At 37.1% G+C, this 20,684-nt stretch overlaps 1 protein-coding gene across 12 annotated transcripts in view; it reads left to right on the forward strand.

Moving 5' to 3' along the window:
• ptprt (protein tyrosine phosphatase receptor type T) overlaps nucleotides 1-20,684 on the forward strand; it is a 304,805-nt gene that overhangs the window by 73,638 nt on the left and 210,483 nt on the right. For all 12 annotated transcript variants that reach the window (XM_024269996.2, XM_024270001.2, XM_024269998.2 and 9 more), the window contains exon 8: nucleotides 9,894-10,187. In XM_024269996.2, coding sequence (XP_024125764.1) covers nucleotides 9,894-10,187 — 294 coding nt within the window. The remainder of the gene's footprint in view (nucleotides 1-9,893; nucleotides 10,188-20,684) is intronic.

The following is a 20,684-nucleotide window of genomic DNA, read 5'->3' on the forward strand; positions in this document are numbered from 1 at the left end:
GACAGGAAAAAAAAAACAGCAAAAAAAACAAAGAAGAAATCAGATTTAGATTTAATATAATCTCAAATGAAAAAATATTAAGTCAGAAGGTGTGTTGACATTAGCACCATAGTATCATACGCACACAAACACACACAGGCATGCACAAACGCACTTGGACAACACAACTGACATTGAAGTGTAGTCGGTGAAGATGACTGAATATCTGCTCACAGATTACTTATTCAGACACACATACACTCACCTTTGTCTCACACACACACACACCCCCACATGTGCACGCAGATGTTTCTCTCTGCTCGGATGCTTTTCTCATTTGTATGGCTCTTGTAGAACAGATGCAGTCAGAGCCCCAGGGCAACAAGTTTTCAACCAACCCCCCCGGCTGTGCTCGCGTGTGTCTGAGCTTGTAATTCACAGCAACTGCCTTTATGAGGACCACGTAGACAGAAATATATAGGAAATATTTGCTCCTACATGTAGCATGATTAGGACAAGGACTTAAAGATGTAATCTTAATGAAAATAAACACTTAGTTACAATTTTAATGGGAACATGGCTATTTTGTGCAGTGTAGTGCAGTTTTTAGGGTTAGAATGAAGTGATATTGGGTTGACTACTGTAATGATGGAGGGTTCATGAAGAATATGCCAAACAAAGACACAGTGTCCATGTTAAAAAGTGAACATGTTTTTATCACTAGTTCATAATTTACGGTTTTGCCTTGTGCACAGACAGATTTTTGTTTGCACATGAGTGTAAGTGTGCATGTTCTGTATATAAGACTCTGTTGGGCATAGGATAAATAAAGGAGAGTCACTGTCGGCCAGAGCTCTGTGGACACCATGAGTGTGTGTCAATATACCACCACATTTTTCTAAGCCTCCCAGGGTCATTTTGAAACTGATTGCACCCCAAAAATTAGAGCTGGCACAGTGTGGCTGCGCCTGTGAGTGAAGGTCTGTCCGCAGAGGGTTCTGTTGGCCCAGAGCTCATTCCCAGCATCTTCTGTATGTCTGCTGCCTGATAAGGAAATCAATAGCAGAGTGGACAGCTCTGCTGTACGTGTCAGATTTCTGGAAGCCAACTGACACTGTGAACTTTTACTGGGTGTGAGCTCAACAAAACCTTCAATTTGAGGAAGTAACTGCTTAAGAAGTGCGTTTGACTTCTGCTCTGATAATAATCAGTCCATATATAAAATGACAGTGGGCTGTAGATCAAGCAGGTTTCTCCCTGAAACTCACAAATACCAAATGTGTTAGTTTATTTTTCGTGTTCTCTTGTCAAAAAACATTTCCAACTTTTAAAAGTTGGTTTAAAGTTACACATATATCGGTAGCAGTCACAACTGCTTTGAAATAAGATCAAAACATCAAAGTTTTGAAGAAAAATATCTACATTTATCAAACCAAGTTTGTCTAAATGTATCCCGGGTTATCCCTCTGTTTCTTCTTCCTAAAATCCAAATGACTTTGCCCAAGTTCTGGTTGTCAGTTTAAGGTTTGCCATTGTTCTCTAAGTTGTACAGTAAATTTGACTCCTACATTTATTTTTTGTTCATGTTTTTCTTTATTCATTTCACTTATTTTATGTGGCATGCAACTATTTTCTGGAGCAGGAAACACTGATCTTCTCTCTTCTCTTGCTAAAATAAATCCACAAAAGAAAGCAGAAAACAAAGTCGGTTTCACAATTTTGTGTTGTAGCTTAGTATTGTAATGAATGATTGTGGTCGCTCTGAGATTCCTCAGTCTGAATACAATTCTCTCTTGGAGCGGAATAACTGGACCAAAACAGCCACCGTAGCCAGTGGTCACATGATGTTAAACCGGTTAGGAATGAAGCGGCTGTTGAGCCACAGTCAAATGTAAAGCATTGATTGTTGTGTTATCAAACAGGAAATAATTGTCCCGACTTCTCACTTGTTAGAAAGTTTATTTTAACACTGCTAAAAACACTTATTACACACTTTTCTTCGTCTCCACGTCAGTCATCTCGTAACTAAGTGGGCTCCGTCCGAACCAACAGACTTTCCCAGTCCGAAACCCCCCTTAATGAAGCTGGAAGTTAAACTTTTTGGGGGTGGATGGATCATCCTTTAACAATCTGAAGAGGTTTTTATCAGGAAATCGTTGCTACGTGTTTTCAATGGAACCACATAATTCTAAAGATTTGCATCAGTATTTTCCACCATAGATGCTGAAATACATTCTTTTTTAATTTAGGGGAAAGTTTTGCAAGTGTGTTAAATTCTCTCCATCACGCCTTGTGTTTGTGTCCATGAATCCGTGAGTGTGAAATGCGAAGTGTAAAAGCCAGTGTGGACTTGGCCTTTCTCTTTAAGCAGGTCCTCAGGGCCTGCTGTTGGGAATGCGCATGTGTTAGTCTGTGTGTACGTGTGCGTGGTTGTGTCATGTTGCTGGCATCCCATGTCCATTGCTCTTTCATGTGTATCAGCCAGTGTGTTGGAGGATCTTGAAACTTCACACAGAAATTTTGAGGAGTGATATAACTAATACATGAACAGGTGTGGAAGAGAAGAAGGGTTGGGGTGAGAGAATCAGAGAAAGATGAAGAAGAAGAGGAGAGAGGTAGGCAGTTAAAAGAGAAGGAGTCAGAGAGGAGGGCAGAACAGAGGAGCAATATGCTCCAAGTGAAAAGCCATTTCTCCAAAGAGAACAGAGGAATGTGGTGACAGGGATCTGTGAAGGGAAGAATATTTGGAACTGGAAATTCTCTCTGCACCACGACAAGAGAACAAATCTGGCAAAAAGTAGCAAACTAAATGAGATGGAATTCCACAGCTAATATGATCTGTTTAAGTGACAATTAATTTATAGATGAAGTGAAATGAGACTACGGGGTTTAAAGACCTCCAATCATATTTTGACTTATTGTAAAGTTGTTTCCAGTGTTTTATTTATTTATTTTTTTGTGTTAATGCAGTTTTTAGCCAAAATAATCATAAAAAGAAAAAAAACTATTTTTCTATAATTCCTCCAGAGCGGCAGGAGTTTATCAGAAATTCACCTCTGAGTTGTGTGTGGGTCTGTTGGCGTGGATCGGACCTGCCTTCATTTCCCATCATCAATCTGTCTACACTCTCTAGCACACAACCTGTCAAATTACTGGTGCAACAAAAATTGCAAACACTACTGGAGCTATCCAGACGTAAAGTTTTGAGCCAGATACCAGCTTGGAAGGCATAGACATACATGAATCCATTTTACTACATGTGAATGCATCAGATTGGAGCAAAAGAGGGAGCTTGTGGCCCCTCAATTGTAGTTTAAAACTTTTTAAACTGCAATTTTTCATCTTTTCCTGATTCATAGTTATGTGAAAAAAGAAATGCTCATGTTTTAATGTTAATTTTCTTCATGTCTTCTATCCCAAAAAACAAAACAATAACATGTTAAAACAAATAATAAGATTTTCATTGGAGTGGGTCTGTAAGGAAAGCTAAACACAAAAATCACTGGATGAGGAGTAGAGACACGTTCACTGTCTGGGTTTCGGTTCTGGCCTTGCTTCACTTTCTTTGCTTCTTTTCTGTTTTTTGAATACAATAAAATCAAAGTGTCTGCTCTCTGGCCTGTCAGCTTCTCCAGGCTTCTTAACCTTCTGATTGTGTTTTTTCTTCTCCGGTGTGCAGAGAACAAGTGTGTTGACAGGACCAACCTAGTTCTGTGAAGCAACTTGCGCTTTGGGAAATCAGCTTAAATTCAACTACCATGTCCTCCGTCTTGATGTTGTTAGAAATTCCTGAATAGCCCGATTACAAGCCCTGAGGTGGTAAAAAAACACCAACAGTGTCTGACGGAATCAAAACCGAAAAAAAAGCCCAACAATACCAAACATCGTAGCTTTTCACTGGAAAATGAGGTTGGGGTAACATGATTTGGCATTTTTCTAAGCTCCAGAAATTAAGCACAAAGAGATACATGTATTTATTTTGTTTATTTAACAGGATGTTGACATTACCAGCAACTTCCTCTTTATCTTTGAAGTATTTTTTCACAAAAATGGAAAAATAACAGTCCTGTAACCAAACTAAAAAGAAAATAAATCAAAATTATAAATAGTTGGTGTGTCAATCAAAACAAGAATAAATCATTGCCGGTATAAGAGAACTGGACTGAGAGACTCTTACTTCCTCACATTCCAAACAGGAAGTCCCTGCTGATCCAAAAAGTCAAAATCCCATGGACTTCTATTGCGAAATATAAAAAAATATACTCAGTCGTTATATTTGTCAAAATAACCATTCTTGTTTTGCTACATCTCTTTCCTAATCTTAATTTTTTTCCTGATAGTTTACTATCCTGAAAACTATCTTGTGCAAACTGTATAGCACAAGTTATTCAAGTAATTGCCTCAATAAAAGTAGGTGGAACGTTCAAAATATTTCATTGACGGATTATCTTGAGACTGGTGAACCACTCAGGCCACACCCCTTCCACTGATTAGGACCAACACAGACCAATCATGACTCACAGAGAACATCTGTTCCAACATGGTGACGGATATATTTTAGTTTGAAATAGAAATGTAATTTTTTTCTTTGTTTCTCAGCATGCAGATATTATCGTTAACTCCTGATCATTTCATACAGCTTTACACAACTGTGTATTTCTGAGTGTAGCTCACCTGCTCAGTGTGAAATAAAGTACTTAGTTCAAGGTTCTGCAAAATGGGATTAAAACGTGTTACTGATGACACAAGAAGGCAAAGGAAGGATGGGCACAAAATCCAGCTCTATGAGAAAAATCCTCGTAAAATAACAACAATAACATCTAGTCAGCTTTGACAAGACACAATACTTATTGAATGGCTGTTGTGTTTTGCTTAGCTTTCACTAATCAGATCAGTTTTTTGGTAAGATTTTGGGAACGAGTGACTCAATCAGTACACTATGGGGAAAAAAAAACCAAACAAAATACCTCTGTGACAGACGGTCAAAGAGGGAGCAGTTCAGGGGGAAAATTAAAACCCCTCTTCCAGGCTTCTTTTTGCTCAGTTATCATCTTGAATGTCATTATTGTCTCCATGCAGTGTTTAAACGCCGGAAAAACTAGTTTTGGGAAAGTAATTGCATTTTCACTGCAAGTGATTTTTCCATCTTTTCCACCACCTTTGGAGAAATCATGCACGTACTAAAGTAAACCCAAAAAAAAACAAAAAAAAAAACTGACCGACTCAGCTCACACCGGCAGCACATAATTCTACTCCCAATGTTACAGGAAGACTAAAACACACATACACAGCATTACAGGGAGCCCTCCTTAAGCACCGTGGTGGGATCGTAACACAGTGCAGTAAAAAAGATAATGCATATACTTTGTTTCCTCTGTGCGTCATAACACCGGTCACTTTTGACTGTGCAATGCATCATCCAACAACAAGGCCCCAAGACACGGAGGGTAAAATCTTTTTGGGTGCCAGGTTTCTGCTTGAACTCACATATATTTTTTGCTTGGGCCTTTATGGGCACAAAGGAGCTTGTTTGTGGAACATTTTTGTTTCTCATGAACATGTGGTGCCCTAACTTTCTTTTAATCCACGTCAAAACATTTTAAAACAATTCCAAAATTAAGTAGGAAATTGTGTTTGTGGGTTTTCTTTAATGGTATTTGTATTTGCCAGATTTAATTTTGATTGGTTTGGTTCTTGTTGTGATGCTACGTTTAATGTAAAGTCTATGTAAACGTGTGTACGTGCGCGTTTTAGGCTTCCGCGTTCAAAAGTCTTGTTCATGTGCCGCTAGATTTTAAGTCTGTTTTTGGGCTCTACATACAAAATGCACAGTCATTGAAGGTGAAACGAGTCAAACTTTGACTAATCAGGGACTCTGATTTGATAGTGATATATGGATGGGCCCCTTTTTAATTCATTGATGTCACAACCATTTGAAATATCACTGAGGAGAAATTAATAAATGTAGTTGTGCCTGGATGTAACTATATGAAACCAAGTCTTTCATATATTGGAAAAGAGCTGTAAAAAAAAAAAAATCCCGGAGCAAGATTTGCACAACTTTGACTTTGACACCAGGCTTCTTCCAACTGTGAGTACATGTGGTAGCAACAGTGTGAACAACAAATACTAAAAGTACTTTCAAGAGCCTTGTTAATGGGAAACATGCCATAGCACATAGCATTAGGAGCTGATTTTTTTTTTTTCTCCCAAGATTTCCTTTAACCCTTCAAAGCCGGAAATGTTACCAAAACACGACGCTCCTTGATATACCGTAATTTTTGATTTAATATGAGACTGAAAAAGTCAGCTGATTCTGAGGTATAGAAATGTGACTTTTCATATGGACTTAACAGCACAAAGCCATTTTTCTCTGCAACAGAACCAGCTGATTTACATTGATTGTGCAAGCATTACACTATTTTGATTTGTTGCATAACAGCACAAAGCTGCTGTTTTCCACTGGAATTGGATTATTTGCGTAAACGGTTGACGAGTTACAGTGGTCAAAAAATGTCGCTATAGCTCCAATGTAAAAGGGTTAATTAGCAATATTCCAATATTCTATTTTAATTTGTAACAGAATAAGTTGAAGCATTTTGTACAGACACCCACCCTTAATCTGGTTTTACCCAATGCAACAGTTGCCTGTGAACATGTCGTTGTAGTGCTTAAAGCATGTTTTCGAAGTCTTACTGCCCTGCTGCTTTTTCGAAAAAGATCAGGGCTCTGATCAGATCCTCCTTCCTTCACCCAAGTTCATCTATATTTCAAACACTGTCCGCTCACCACTTTTTGCTTCAGTTCAAGCTTCTTTTCCTCTTTTTTTGCCATTTTTTTCTCTTTTCCCTTGAACCTTTTTCAGTGTTTAATTGGGCAAATCTTTCTTGCACGGCAGTTTCTTCCTTAATTATTCTCCAAGTGGCCTTTCTTCTTCTTTCCATGTGCCTGTCTACTCTCACAGTTCATTAGCATCTCTGTGTGATGGCCGACTGTAGACGATAGGTAGTCTCAGTGTGTCTGTGTACTGTCTTTGCATCAGGCCTCACAGGTGACGACGTGTGCAGTTGCTTACAGTATCGTATCAAAGCGTGAGAGCCAATTGGAGCTGATTTAACATGAGGGCATCCGTCTCAAACCTTTATATATGATGTTGAATCTTCAAGGGTTTTTTTGGATATGTGAAAACTTGCCCCCACCCTCCACCCTCAAACAACTCTTCCCTTATTTAATGAGAAATGTGTGAGTTTCTGAGAAATTGTGACATCACGGGTGCCAGGTTGTGTGCCACAGGGTGGGCCGCTGTAAATGAGTTGGCAGAGGGAGAGAACGAGACATGGGGCCCAAAAACAGGCGGGTGGAGGCAGCGATTGAGTGATTTTACTCCTTCCTCCTGCAGAGGAACATCGGGAGAAGTTGTTGAATATAAATGATGATGTTAATGAAGAGTCTGGTCTGTTTTCCAGCACTCAGAGTAATATTTAAATTGCATTTGTTGCCGTTCTTACTTCATGGTGCTAATGCTTAAAACATATTGAAAAGACAGTTTCAACATTGACTGAACCTTTTATTCTAATCTCACAGGGAAAAAGTGCACAATAACCACAAGGTCTTGGACCAACATTGAACCCTGAGATAATCTATCAGTCCTACTTTGATATTCTATCTAGAATTATATGCGAATTTAGAGTCTATGCATCTAATTGTGTGTTAAAATTCACTGATAATAACCTAAAATTCTTTAAAAAAGAAGCTCATAAACTTTTATGTGTTTTTTTATCCGTACTCCTCCCTCTACACCCACAAATACACACATCAGAGCCAAGCAGCTTCCATATAGTTAAGATGTATGAGTTTGGTGAGTGACAGCTGATTCATTGGCCTCTCAGACACATACATATTCTAATGCAACCTTGAAGGAAAGTAAAATACTTGCAGAGTGAGATCAGGGTCTTTGCTTTCAGATATCAGGCTACCATTATTCTTAGCAGACACACTGCTGCCGTCGACTGAAAAAGCACCTGTCACATAAAAGAAGCAAACAAGTCCCACACAGAGAGAACCAAGACTTCAACCTCTTAATGACTCTTTAATTTGCAAAAGTTTAAAAGAACATTGGGATATCCTCAGTTATATGTTTTCCTTTCTTGAGCAGATCTACCCATTGCTTTTTATAGTGATCAGTGTGTGTATATGGCCTCTGATACAAGGAAACATAAGGAAAACCCAATTATTTGTTAAACAAAACCACCATATTTAAGAAATTATGTGCATCTGTAACACTAAAAAAAGACAAAAAACTGAGAATGTTTGGAATGTTAGTTGATGAGATAATCTTTTTTTATGAAAATGATTGTTGTTTTATACCATAGGATGGACAATTTAGGTGATATTAAATGGAAAAAGCTGACCTTAAAAAACGGTTCACTTCATTTGTCAAATATACGTGTCTTCGTTTTTTTTTGTCTCACTTAGCAAAGCCGTGTGTAACGACTGCTGTCCAAGGTGCTGATTTTGAGGCTGTCAGGGAAGTGGGAGCTGTCCGCGGTAATCACCGCAGTTTACTCTGATGAGCTGGATGCTCAGTGGCACTGCGAGTCTGATGACTAACAGGAAGAATCCAATTAATTTCCTTGTCATTGTTTCCATCTGCTCCTGCTGCTCTTTAACAGAGTCTGCTTCAGATTTATGACACGGAGCAGGCACGGCTTTGTTTATTCATCAGAGTTACATCCTAATGTCTGCCTTGTAAACCATGTACAACAAGTCACTTTTATTGACAATCTGCAGCGAAAGTTTGTATAAATTATTTTAAACACATTCTTTAAATTGATGGAATGTATTAAGATATGTGCCAAGTGATACAGAAAATCTTTAATCCCTCCTCTAAAACACGGTCACATGAGGATGCTTTGAAGAAATGCTTCCATGAAGGTTTTTTCTAAGTTTTGACACCAACCAGAATGAGCTTCAGTTGCATCTTTTGAATGGAAAGTGTTTGGTGGATGACCCATTTTTGTGAGGCATGGCTGGTTGGCAGAAATTTTTTTATTAAATAAACTTTAACGATAATGGACAGCAAACACGATCCAAATCCTGACATAGAAAAAACCTAAACATGATATGACACAAGAGGTGAAGACTCTGTTAAGAATAACTTAAACCATAAATTTAAATTCAGGGAGTTGCAATGCTGTGATGGAAAACTAAACAAAGCTAAAAGCAAAGTATAACTGAAGATAAGAAAACTAAAATGAAAACATCACTACTTATAGTACACAATATAAATGGCAAAGTGTTAATAGGCTGAACATATTCTTTTTCTGAAAAAGATTTTCTTGTTAATTGCTGTAAATCTTTGTTTATTTTTATATGTTTATTTCACACATTTGTTTAATTATGCCTTTGATGATAAAATCAGCTTTGATCATCAACTGTTTGTCTATGCAAACACAACAAATTCACAAGATCAAAGTTTACTAATATTCTGAAAAAGGCAGGACATTCATTGAATAATGATGCTGGAATTGGCGATTATACCAACAATGACAATGTAAATTCACACAAAATTATGTATTAGTTTGTAGGATCTGTTTTTAGAGAAGGTCAATCTTTGAAAAGACAAATTCTACATAATAAAAAGATAGTGGACGGTGAGGTTGCACCATATTATTGAATATATGTCATATGCTGGAGTACCATTAGAACAGAGTGAAAGTTGTGTGTGTATTTGTAGGAATGATGTCATTACCACAGATGGTGGTGAGTTTCCTGTCAAAACTGAGTCCAATATTTTTTTTAAATAAGCTTTGTGTTTAAAACGCATAACCTCCCACATGACCCACTGAAATAGTGAGGTACTATGAAAACATAGTGGAAACTAGTGGCTGACTTTTTTTGCTTCAATTTCGCAGCTCCACCAACTCCCATCGCACCACCAGAGCTTCTCGCTGTTGGAGCCACCTACCTTTGGATAAAACCCAATGCCAACAGCATCATCGGAGATGGGCCCATCATCCTGAAAGAAGTCGAGTATCGTACTACCACAGGGAACTGGGCGGAGACCCATGTGGTTGATTCCCCCACCTACAAACTGTGGCATCTGGATCCAGATGTGGAGTATGAGATCAAAGTCTTGCTTTCCAGACCTGGAGAAGGAGGGACCGGACCACCAGGGCCACCGCTGGTCACCAGGACTAAATGTGCAGGTGAGTTTCCCAAGTATTTAAAATACTTTTTGTCATGGTGGGGCAAAAAAATATGTAGCACTCACCAATTATGCAAAGTGTCCCTCTGAAAAAGGCGAGAGAAGTCTTTAATGTTAACTGTTTGAACGCTTCAACTGTGAAAGACAGAATCTATAAGCAAGAAACTAGGAAATCACATTGTATGATTGAAACATTTATTCATAAAATTGTGCAGAAAATACCTATTTATATCCTACAAATGAGAATAAAGTCACATGACTTCACAGACCTGTTACCTGTTCTTTAGGAACCTTTTCTATCCTCCACTCATTACTTGCATTAATGGCACCTGAATAAATGAGTTATTTGTATAAAATACACCTGTCCTTACACAGCAGAATTAAACTGCTCCTGTTGACCAAGACCAAAGAGTTGTCTTAGGAAAACCTGTGATATTATTGTTCACCTGAATAAGACTAAACCACTCAACCATGAACAAGCAGCTTGGTGAGAAGAGATCAATTGTTGGAGCAGTTATTAGAAAATGGAAGAAATACAAGATCATTTACAATCTCCCTCCACCTGGGGCTTAAGAGCTCACCTGGTGGGGTATAAATGGTCTTGAAAAGGGTGAGGAAACAGCCCAAGAACCCCATGGAGGAACTAGCCAGACTTGAAAAAATCTGGGACCACCAAAACAAAGGTTGCTATAGGAACAGACTATTCCATGGAGACTATTCCATGGAGTCAAATTCTGCATGTCCGCACCCAATCTAAATTTTACCAAAAACCCACTGGATGATCCAGAGGAGGATTGGGGGAATGTCTTGTAGTCAGACAGGACCAGAATAGATCACTTTAATATAAATGCCAGTCTTCCTGTTTGGAGGAAGACTGCAGAGTTACACCCCAATATCGCACCAACTGTGAAGTATGGGGGTGAAAACATTATGCTTTAGACAGAAAGATGGAGTCATGCATGATGAGATTCTGAAGAAACTTATTTTCATCAGTAAGAGAAATTAGGATAAAACACAGATCTTCCAGGATGACACTAATTCACTAACCGGGCAAAAAGGGAGTGGCCATGTAACAAGCACTTTAAGGTTCTGGAGTAAGTATGTCTTCGAATATCAACCAATTTGAGGGAACATGATGTGCTGCCCATCAACAGCCCCGAAACATTGCAGCTCTTGAGAAGATCTGCATGAAAGAATGGAACATAATAGTTGCTAGTGTGTAAACCTGGTGAGGGCCTACAGGAAAAAAAACATTTGACCTCTGTCATTGTAATCAGAATTATGTTACACACTTAACTAAAATATCTATTTGATGCACCATTATACAAATAAACTATGAAAATCATTCAACATGATTTTCTGGATCACTTTTTTACACTCTATCTCTCATAGTCAAAGTGTGCATCTGATGAACATTACAGACCTCATTCTTTACTTCACTGGAACAAGTTGCAGAATTAGTGTATACCCAATACTTTTATACCCCACTGTATTTTAGATTTCTATAATTGATGATATATTAAAAATGTTAAAATCTGTACACATTAAAGAGGTTTGTGTTGGGTGTAATGCAGTTTAAATAGATCAAGCAGAAGTCTCAAATGCCTAACAAGTAAATAAGGAGGATCACGAGGAAATGAACAAAAAAAAGAGGGAGGGAGCAACATGTTTTCACTTCTTGATGGAAAAGAAGCTCAAATCAACGTTGATGATAATTACGATGCCAAGAACCAGAGCTGAGGGAGACCTGAAGTGCTAGAGTCGAAGGAGGGGGTTACTGGGGGCAATCATGGCCGATAATAAGGATCCCAGCGGGGGTGTAAGGACACAAGTGACAGTTCATTTGATTAAGTGACAGCCCATCAGATCTCAGGCAGCCTCTTTTGTTTGTGCGTGTGTGTGCATGCTTGAATTTCTTACCTTGTTAGGACTTGTTCTGCATACTATCAGAAACATTTTATTGGCCTAGTACACAAAGGAACAAGATGATGTGTGACACAAAAGAACTTGAAATATACCCTCATGTTTAGGTCTATAGATGTTTATATATAGAGGTTATTGATCATCTTCTTCTTCTTACAAAGGTTTATTAAAAAACAATAAAATCATCCATGATAATTGTTTATGTGCTTACATGACTGTGAGCTTCTAAGACTTACTCACACTATATAGCTCCTTCCAATGTGAAGTTTTTTTTTTCCATCTTTAATACGGTCTCAGTGCACCAAGAAACGACACGTTCCACAACGGCATCATATTTTGCTCCCCTTTAATGTTCTCCAGAGGTTGTCTCAGAGGCAAATCTGAGATGGAAGGACATGCAAGCACTTGTGATTGAGCAAAGATAAATCCTAAATAAAAACAGATGTGTAGCCTTCTCTTTTTTTCAGCCCAGGATCAGAGTTTCCCTCTTGATCCCTCATTTTGTTGTGATGTAGGTCACTACAAGTGGGCACACAGGAGCAGGACATTAATGTCCCTGAGGTGTCACTTTGAATAGGCCAATTGATGAAGCAGAAACAGTACTTGATAGTGCTTTTATTTCTGCAACTGCTCTATAAAAGGGCTTGTGTTAGGTATTTTGGTTCCTTTCAATTAAGAAGTCACTTTGAATAGAAATACTTGGTTTTAGAGTTGCAATTTGCCAAACCGTAGAGCAATTTTAAAGGTTTGGGTCAAGTGGTATTGGTTTTATCACATTCATAGATTTTAATTTTTCAAGGGCATTTTTATTTAAAGCAATTACCCCTTTAACCCACTTTGTATAAAAAATGTACCCAGGTGTAGTTTGCTTGGTTGTATCACAGTTAAGACTGTATAACTATTATGAGATGCTGCTAAAATTATCTTATGAATTGCAAAATAGTTCAACAGTGCTCAGAGACAAGTTATGCTAGGGTATATATTATGGGTTTTCAGTAATTGATAGTGTTTTCTGGAGTACAAGGCATGCTTCAAAGCCTATTTTTTTTCAATAAAAGGCAGTGCCCCTCTATTGTGTTTATTGGTGTAGAAATGATTTTGAAAGGTACATGGTGCTCTGACTAAATGCTTGGTTGGGTATTATTGTAAATACGCTAGTGCAGCGAAGATGTAGAGGTGTCAGACTGTTTTTTTTTAAATATATTACTAACAAAGTTTGGAGCTAGTCACAGTCGGGTTTGTTCTAGCTGTATCAGTCTTTTTTTAACAAAGTTAGTAGTTACAGTTATTGGTATTTATGCTAAAGCTGCTAATGCTACTAACGTGTAACATGTTACAAACAACTTATAGGATTACTATGAAAGCAATTAATAAAGTCTGACTGACAGAGTTACTTCTAACTCTTTCGTCTCTCTTAATGCGCCTTATAATTCGATGCGTCCCATTAATGACAAGCTCAAAACAAGAATATTTATTTAAGATGCACCTTGTAATCCAGTGCATGCCTTTGTATGAAAAATATTTCATCTACCAATCGAACACTCTAAAAGTGTCAATCTCAACATAGGAAATCTATGTCTGAATGTGGTTTTTTGTCCATTTTACTACTACAGTAATACGGAGGTGAAAATTATTTGTTGACAACAGACGCTTGCCTGTTGTTAAAAACATTTTAGTACAGTCTTTTTGAGAATTTTTACTAATATTCTTTCTTTAGAATACTCGTTGAGGGACATCCATTTTCCTTTGCAGCTTTAGAATATAACTAATTTTAAACTAATAAACTATTTCCATGTCACTACAAACACAAAAGCAACTACCCCACATTAACGTTGCTTCTGTCCTGCGTGCCCATAATGTGGCAAAATTGTTTCTGTCCCCATAATGTCAGTTAAACACGCATACACACAGCATCAGACTCTCCATCCCAAACTTATCTGTGGCTTATAGCATTATCTTTCTTTTATTTTATTTTTAGGTTGTAGTTTTTACATATTTGAGACAGTACTTCAAATGAAGGAACATTTTGATTCAGTTTGTTTCATATTATTATTATCATGCTCCAAATGTTAAGGTCCAGAGTAGACCAACTTTCTTCTCTTAAAGCTTTACAAAACATTGTTTTTACATCTTTCATTCCTTTAAGATATTTTGAAATGTTTTCACAAAAGCAGAATCATATCTGATTGTAGAGAGTTATTATGCATATGTTCATATTTCTGAAAAAAAAAACAGAAAATGTGACATAAACATGAATTTAAAAAATGTAATTTAGCTGCATTTTAATGTCTTAAGTCATTGTTAGTTACCCATCTCATACAGTATTGTCTACAGTATTAACTACAAGCTGTGTCAACTTTGCAGAAACAAATGAGCTCTGAAAATCTCAGTTTTTTATTCTTCTACGTCTGTGTCACATAAACGATGAAAAAGGATCAAACATTCCCAGATTCCCTTATGGTATAAAAAGAAAAGAACTACACACAGTAGAACGAGACCTTGCGGTTATCAGATATTACAAAGCTACAAGTGTTTCAAAGAAAAAGCATACATAATAAAAACAATTGTTGAAAACAAAACAAAAAAGAATAAAGTATGAATGAAATTAAAGCTGGGCCTTGAGAAAACATGAAAAGGAGGGTGAAAGACAGTTGATTTGAAGTGAAAGGGACCAGAACATGTGGTCACCGTGTTTGTGCGGAACGTGCAGCAGAAAGAAACATGTGTTTTTGTGCTAGTGGCACACTGTTGAGCTGTCACAACCATTTGCGCGATCTGTGCATGTGTGTTTGTTTGAGTGTGCGTGACGAGATTGGAGCAGGCAGGTATGACAGATGTTCAAGAGCCTGCTGGCTACTGGCGGTGTTGGTGTGTGTGGGCAGCTGTGTGTTTGTCTCCACACCTTCTGTGTTCACCTGTCTGTTCACGTTAGCATCGCTGGCCCAGCTCAGACCTCACCAGCATGCCCGAAAACCCGTTTAGAGCAGCCATTTGAACATGGTAATCACTATGTTTTTCTGATGTATGGACGTAGGTATTCTGAACAAATGTTGAATTCTAAGCAAGTGAGAATTTTTATCTCTGCTTTTAACTTTTTTGAAACCTTCACAATTTATTTTTTTGCTACTTTTTGTGTAATTTTTAAACAAAGATGTATTCAGAATTCTGAATTGTTCAGTTTTACAGCATCTTGTGGTTTAATTTCAAATCTTCTGTCAAAAATTTTCATGAAAAGTGTTGGTTTTCTGTCTTTAGCTCAGTAATAAAACATGATTTTGTCCTCTCATTTTCTCATTTTGACTCGTAAGTATACTCTAATTTTCCCTAAAATACTGCACAATCATTTTACAAGACACAAAAATAGTTATAGTCGAGGAAAACAACAATTAACATCATATGTTTTTGCAAGATGGTGAATGTTAATGGTTGAGTTTAATATTTTTGTCAAATCTCTATTAAGTCCAACTTGATGCAGCATCAGGCTGTCACCTGCTGAAAAGGATTTTTATTCCCCCCTTTTCATCCAAACGGGAAGCTCTTGGGAGTTTACCAACGGCGTGGCGGTGCCTGCTTTCTCTAGCGTGGAACATTCTGGAAAACTCCGTGAAGATTAGACTGAAGCAGCGAGCCGAAACAATCTCTCCTCTTTGCTCAGTGTGCAGAGAGGACATGGCCTTGATAATGATTGATTTCATCATTCTGCCTCCCCTCTATTTTATTCCACCCCAACACTTTTCCTCTGAGTTTTTCCCTCACTTCCCGTCTCTTCGCTCTTTACGTACTTTCCAAGGTTTTTGAACAATTTATCACTGACTGCTTTTTGGATAATTTTTCTCTATGCCCATGTCTTCTTCAGCAAACGACACTCAACGGGCTAGTTGTTCACTCACTGCTTCAAAGTGTTGGGTGTTTGTGTCCTTCATACTTTTGTGCCTTCTGTCACTGATTTTAAATGGGTCCTCCAGTTTTCAGGGAATTTCCGCTCAACTTTCTGTCTTGACTCACTAATACACGGTCATTTGTCTTAGGTTACGAGCAATACTTAAAGATGATCTTTTATTTATTTATTTTTGGATGCTTTGTAAATAGCTGTCATTCATTACCAATCAACACCAGGGATGCACTCTCTGTGCCTTAAAATAAGGAGCCTGCTCCTCCTCATTCATCAAACATAAACACCTGCACAGGAAGATAATTGTCCTTGGCGATTATCTTCTTTAGCATATCTGGATTTTTTTAAGCCGGTTCTGAGTCAGCTGATGCCATTCCTCTATGGAATGAGAAGGGGGCACTCCCCTCACAGCGGGGGAATGCCCCTCCGAGCCTCCCATTTGCTATGTACGGAGATACATCTCAGCGGCGCAGCTCCTCCTTCAGAGTAAAACATTTCATACAAGCATCTTGAGTTGTCAGAGTTTTTGTGATAAATCGTAGGAGTCACGTGACTGAAAAAAATTAAGTGAAACCGCAAATAATGAAGCATGAATATGTGGGAACATTGTATTCAGTCTTGCATTATTTGGGTGGTTCAACACCTGAGGGGTCTTAAATATCACACAAGCACAAAAGTGATTCCCAAAATGGTATAAGTTAATGACTGGTGTAGAAATATGTAGTTGTCATATTAGGTTTACATTTATATTTTGTTAAAAAAAAAAAACTGATTAAAAAACACAATATTAAACCATTTGCATGGTGGTGGAGGTAAAATGATATGGACTGATTCTGCAGCCACAGGATCTGGACTTCTTGTACTAATTTAGTGAACATTAGTATTGTTGAATATTGGCTGAAAGCCAAAACCTGAGTACCATTAGCTCATGCAACAGGACATGGACCTAAAGCTAGCAACAAACATGAAAATAAATAAAGTTTGATCGAAATCAGAAGTTCCCAAATTTTTTTTGTGAGGGTCACATAACCTTTTCCTTCTCTAATGTGAGGCCAGGGTCGGTATGTAGAAAAAAATTAACAATCACAGCCTAAACATAAACATTCATAGTTTTCCAGAAAGCCACACATGGCCAAATTTGTAATAAATTTCTGTAATCATCACAGAAAAAAATAATACTAAAATATTTTATAAATGAAACCAATAATCAGGCTATCCTCTCCCGTCATAGTTCAGACTGCAGATGGGTGGAATAAAAAGTCACGTTCTATGTAGGTCTTGATCAGCAAAATTGAGGAAAAAAAAAAAAAAAAACGGATTCGGCCCTCGTTTACTTTGAGAGAAATATTGTTGCTCCACCTTAACAGGACTTAGCATAACTGAATATCCAAGAAATGCCACCTGCTGAGGTAAATAATAAACTATTATTCCTCCAAAATAATGTGAAAGACAAAAGATTTTAAAGATTTTAGTTTTTCTCCAATGTAAGACCACCTGCTGATACAGAATGGATGCACTTTTTAATGTTTCATTCTTTTTGTTAATTTTAAGACAACTGTTACTAAGTGAATGTTTGGTGAGGGCTTGGGTTTGGTTTTATATATTGAGGAAAACTACAATAATTTAAATTTTCCAAGTGAAATAGACTTATCCTGTTTTATCTTAAGCGTCAGTGATCCATTATTTTGGATAGTGATTTTGGTCCCTTTTACTTTAATATTTCTTTTTCAGATGTAGCAATCCTTTCTTGTTCATTCCACTCCTTTTTATTCTCATCTCTCCTCAATAATAGCTTTACATGAGGGATGATAATGTGAGTGTTGGCTAATATGTTACCTTATAAAGATGGTCTTTGGAATTATAGGAAGTCTGTAAATCTTCCTTTAGTATCTTTCCTGACTTTTCCTCTCACTCCATTTACTTTCTGCTTTATGGGAGGCAGATGATAATGTGAGTCTTGGCTATAATACAGCACTATATTAAGACTTAATTCACTTGAAGTTATAAACTGCATCCTCGCATCGTTTTTTTTTTTCTTTTTTTTCCCCTGAATCTTATAAAGTATGTCTTTTATTTGAGGGATGGTAATGTGAGTGTTGGCTAATGTGTTGCTCCATAAAAATTGATTTTTAATTCACCTGCTGGATATATTCTGATTTGGCTAATACCAGTAAGCTGTCATTTTCCAGAGCTGAGTAGCAAAGATGCACTTAAGGGAGTACATTCTTTCTGCATTAAACTCTTCAAACTTTCTTTATGTAGGGACAAATAAGGTATCCAGTAACAGCCTGCTGAAATTGCAAGTCAATGCAGCACTTTTCATCCAGATGCCTCTTAAATCTGATTTCTCCGCAGCAGTTACAGCATTAGTGCTCTCTGATTTTCAGACAAATCATACTGTGTCATCCCTGTCATATTTTTATTTATTTAGCGCATTAGTTAGAAAGCTTTACTGCTGTGGCACGGAGGCAATCAGCCTGTGGTGATGTGTAGGTGATCTGGAAGCCTGGTCGCTTTGTTAGTTGCCTTCAGGTCATTTGCATTGTTGGGTTTGGTGTCAGTCATCTTTCATTTGACAACAGCTCATAGATTAATATTTCAATCAATGTAATAGGTTTATTTTATGTAATTTTTTTTAATGAATGACAAAAAAACCCCGACCTTTTTACCCAATTTCTATATTTTTTGGTGAGAAACTTGTAAGTTCATACATTTTGTTGCTTCATAATCCTTCATGTCACCAAACTTTTTCTCTCGTGAATGTTAAATGAAAGATTGATTGATTGACTGATCTGGTTTATTTCAGGTATAGATTGTGGACAATACAGGACAAAACATGCAATTTTTTCAAACTCTACAGAAATAATGAAATGCATTAAAAAAAAACAAAGGCACACTTATGACACATTTGACTCAATAAATATAGTAATTATCAGCTAAAGTCAAGTAGAGTTTGACTGCTATAACAGGAGTGGAAAGAAGCAAACTTATATAATTTTACCCTTAATTAAAATTTATCAATCTGCAGCTTTTTTTCGAATCTGAAAAAACTTATGCAACATATATGTGATGAGTTCAGGTATGTGCTGGACGCAGGTTCTTGAAGTCACTTTTAGCATACAGTGTTCACACTGGACTGTCGCTGTCCGGTACTGGTGCATGTGCTGATAGTTGGAAGAGGCTCAGTGAAACTCCCTCCAGGATTTTTCTTTTACAACTCTATTTGGATATATGAAAGACTTGGTGTCATATAATTACATTCGGCCACAAACCACAAAGATCAATTTTCAAATGGTTGGCACCTCAGTGGATAAAATAGCGGTCATCAAAACCTCACTACCAAATCCGAGCCTCTGATTGGTCAAAGTTAAACTGGTGTAACTTTTAACGCACAATAGCTGCATGTTTTATACGTAGAGTCCAAAAACAGACTTAAAAAGGTGTGTTGTGATGTGTGAATGCGAGAGTTTTGAACACTTAAGTCAGAAATATGCATTTACATAGACTTTTCTTTGTAATGGGCAGGTTGAATTTCTAAGGGGGAGTTTTAGATTTGAAGAACATCTTTTTTTGTGATATTTTTGGGACTTTTTGCATCTAGTTGCTGTTACGTATAGTAGTCTAAAAGTCAATCATCTCCAACCAGAAATTTTACCCACCATGCAGCTTGGTGTGAAGAACGTCTGTAATTGTCAACAAGTTATCTTCACCATGCTAAAAGAAAATACACCACTGACGTGGTGGTACGAAGTGGCTGCTGGTTAAAACTTGAAGTCAAGTATGACTCTTGTTGATTTGCACCACAGGAAGGAAAGACTGCAATTTTAAGACATAATTTAATATTCCAAAATTAAGATTTAACAAGAAATTACGATTTTACAAGACATTTTTCTCTTCTTTATTTGCGTTTTAAGTAAGAATGTGAATGTTTTCGCATTAATGCTGCAAACTAATCATCTGTTATCCCCATCATGTTGTTTTTCACACACTCTCAAGAAAGAATTTAGGGGATGATTATAATAATATTTAAAAAAGAATGATTTAATCCATTGTTTTTTTTCTCTCTAATTTATTTCCTGAAATAATCAAGAACACTTCAACTGAAAAAGCTTTAAGACTTAACAGAATTTTTTTTCCTCACATTTTTCAAAAGAAGAAAAAATCTCATTTTAATGGCCATTAGAAGTTTAAAAATATTAGAATACTGCCACTTTCTTGCTTAGTTTGACAGACATCTGCTATTTAGCTGTCTTCCTGTCAATCAACACACATGACAAGGTTTTTGTTTGGAGTCTTTTATTCTAGAAGCAACTTTAAAATTAACGTTAGGCCTCCTTTGTTCACAAGTTTATTAAAAAAAAGCTCCAAATGATCTAAATGGCAGTTAATGTTTAAAATATGTTGCTGGAGTTCAGCTTAGTGGATTTTCATTTTTTTAAGAAGACAGTTATTATGCTGGCTGACAACAATGCAGCTCTTTTGTGGGCCATCAGAGTCTGTCATTAAAGCAGTAAAATAACCACACTGAGTGTCTGCTCTGATTGAATAAAAACGTCACATTTGACACACACACAAACTAAACAAAAGCTGCTTTTGTGAATATGGAGTCTCGAAAGAGCCAGAATGAAATAAATATATACACCATTAAATAAATAAATAAATGTGTCATTAAATATTTAAAAG

Source organism: Oryzias melastigma, linkage group LG5, assembly GCF_002922805.2.
Source record: "Oryzias melastigma strain HK-1 linkage group LG5, ASM292280v2, whole genome shotgun sequence".
NCBI lineage: Eukaryota > Metazoa > Chordata > Actinopteri > Beloniformes > Adrianichthyidae > Oryzias > Oryzias melastigma.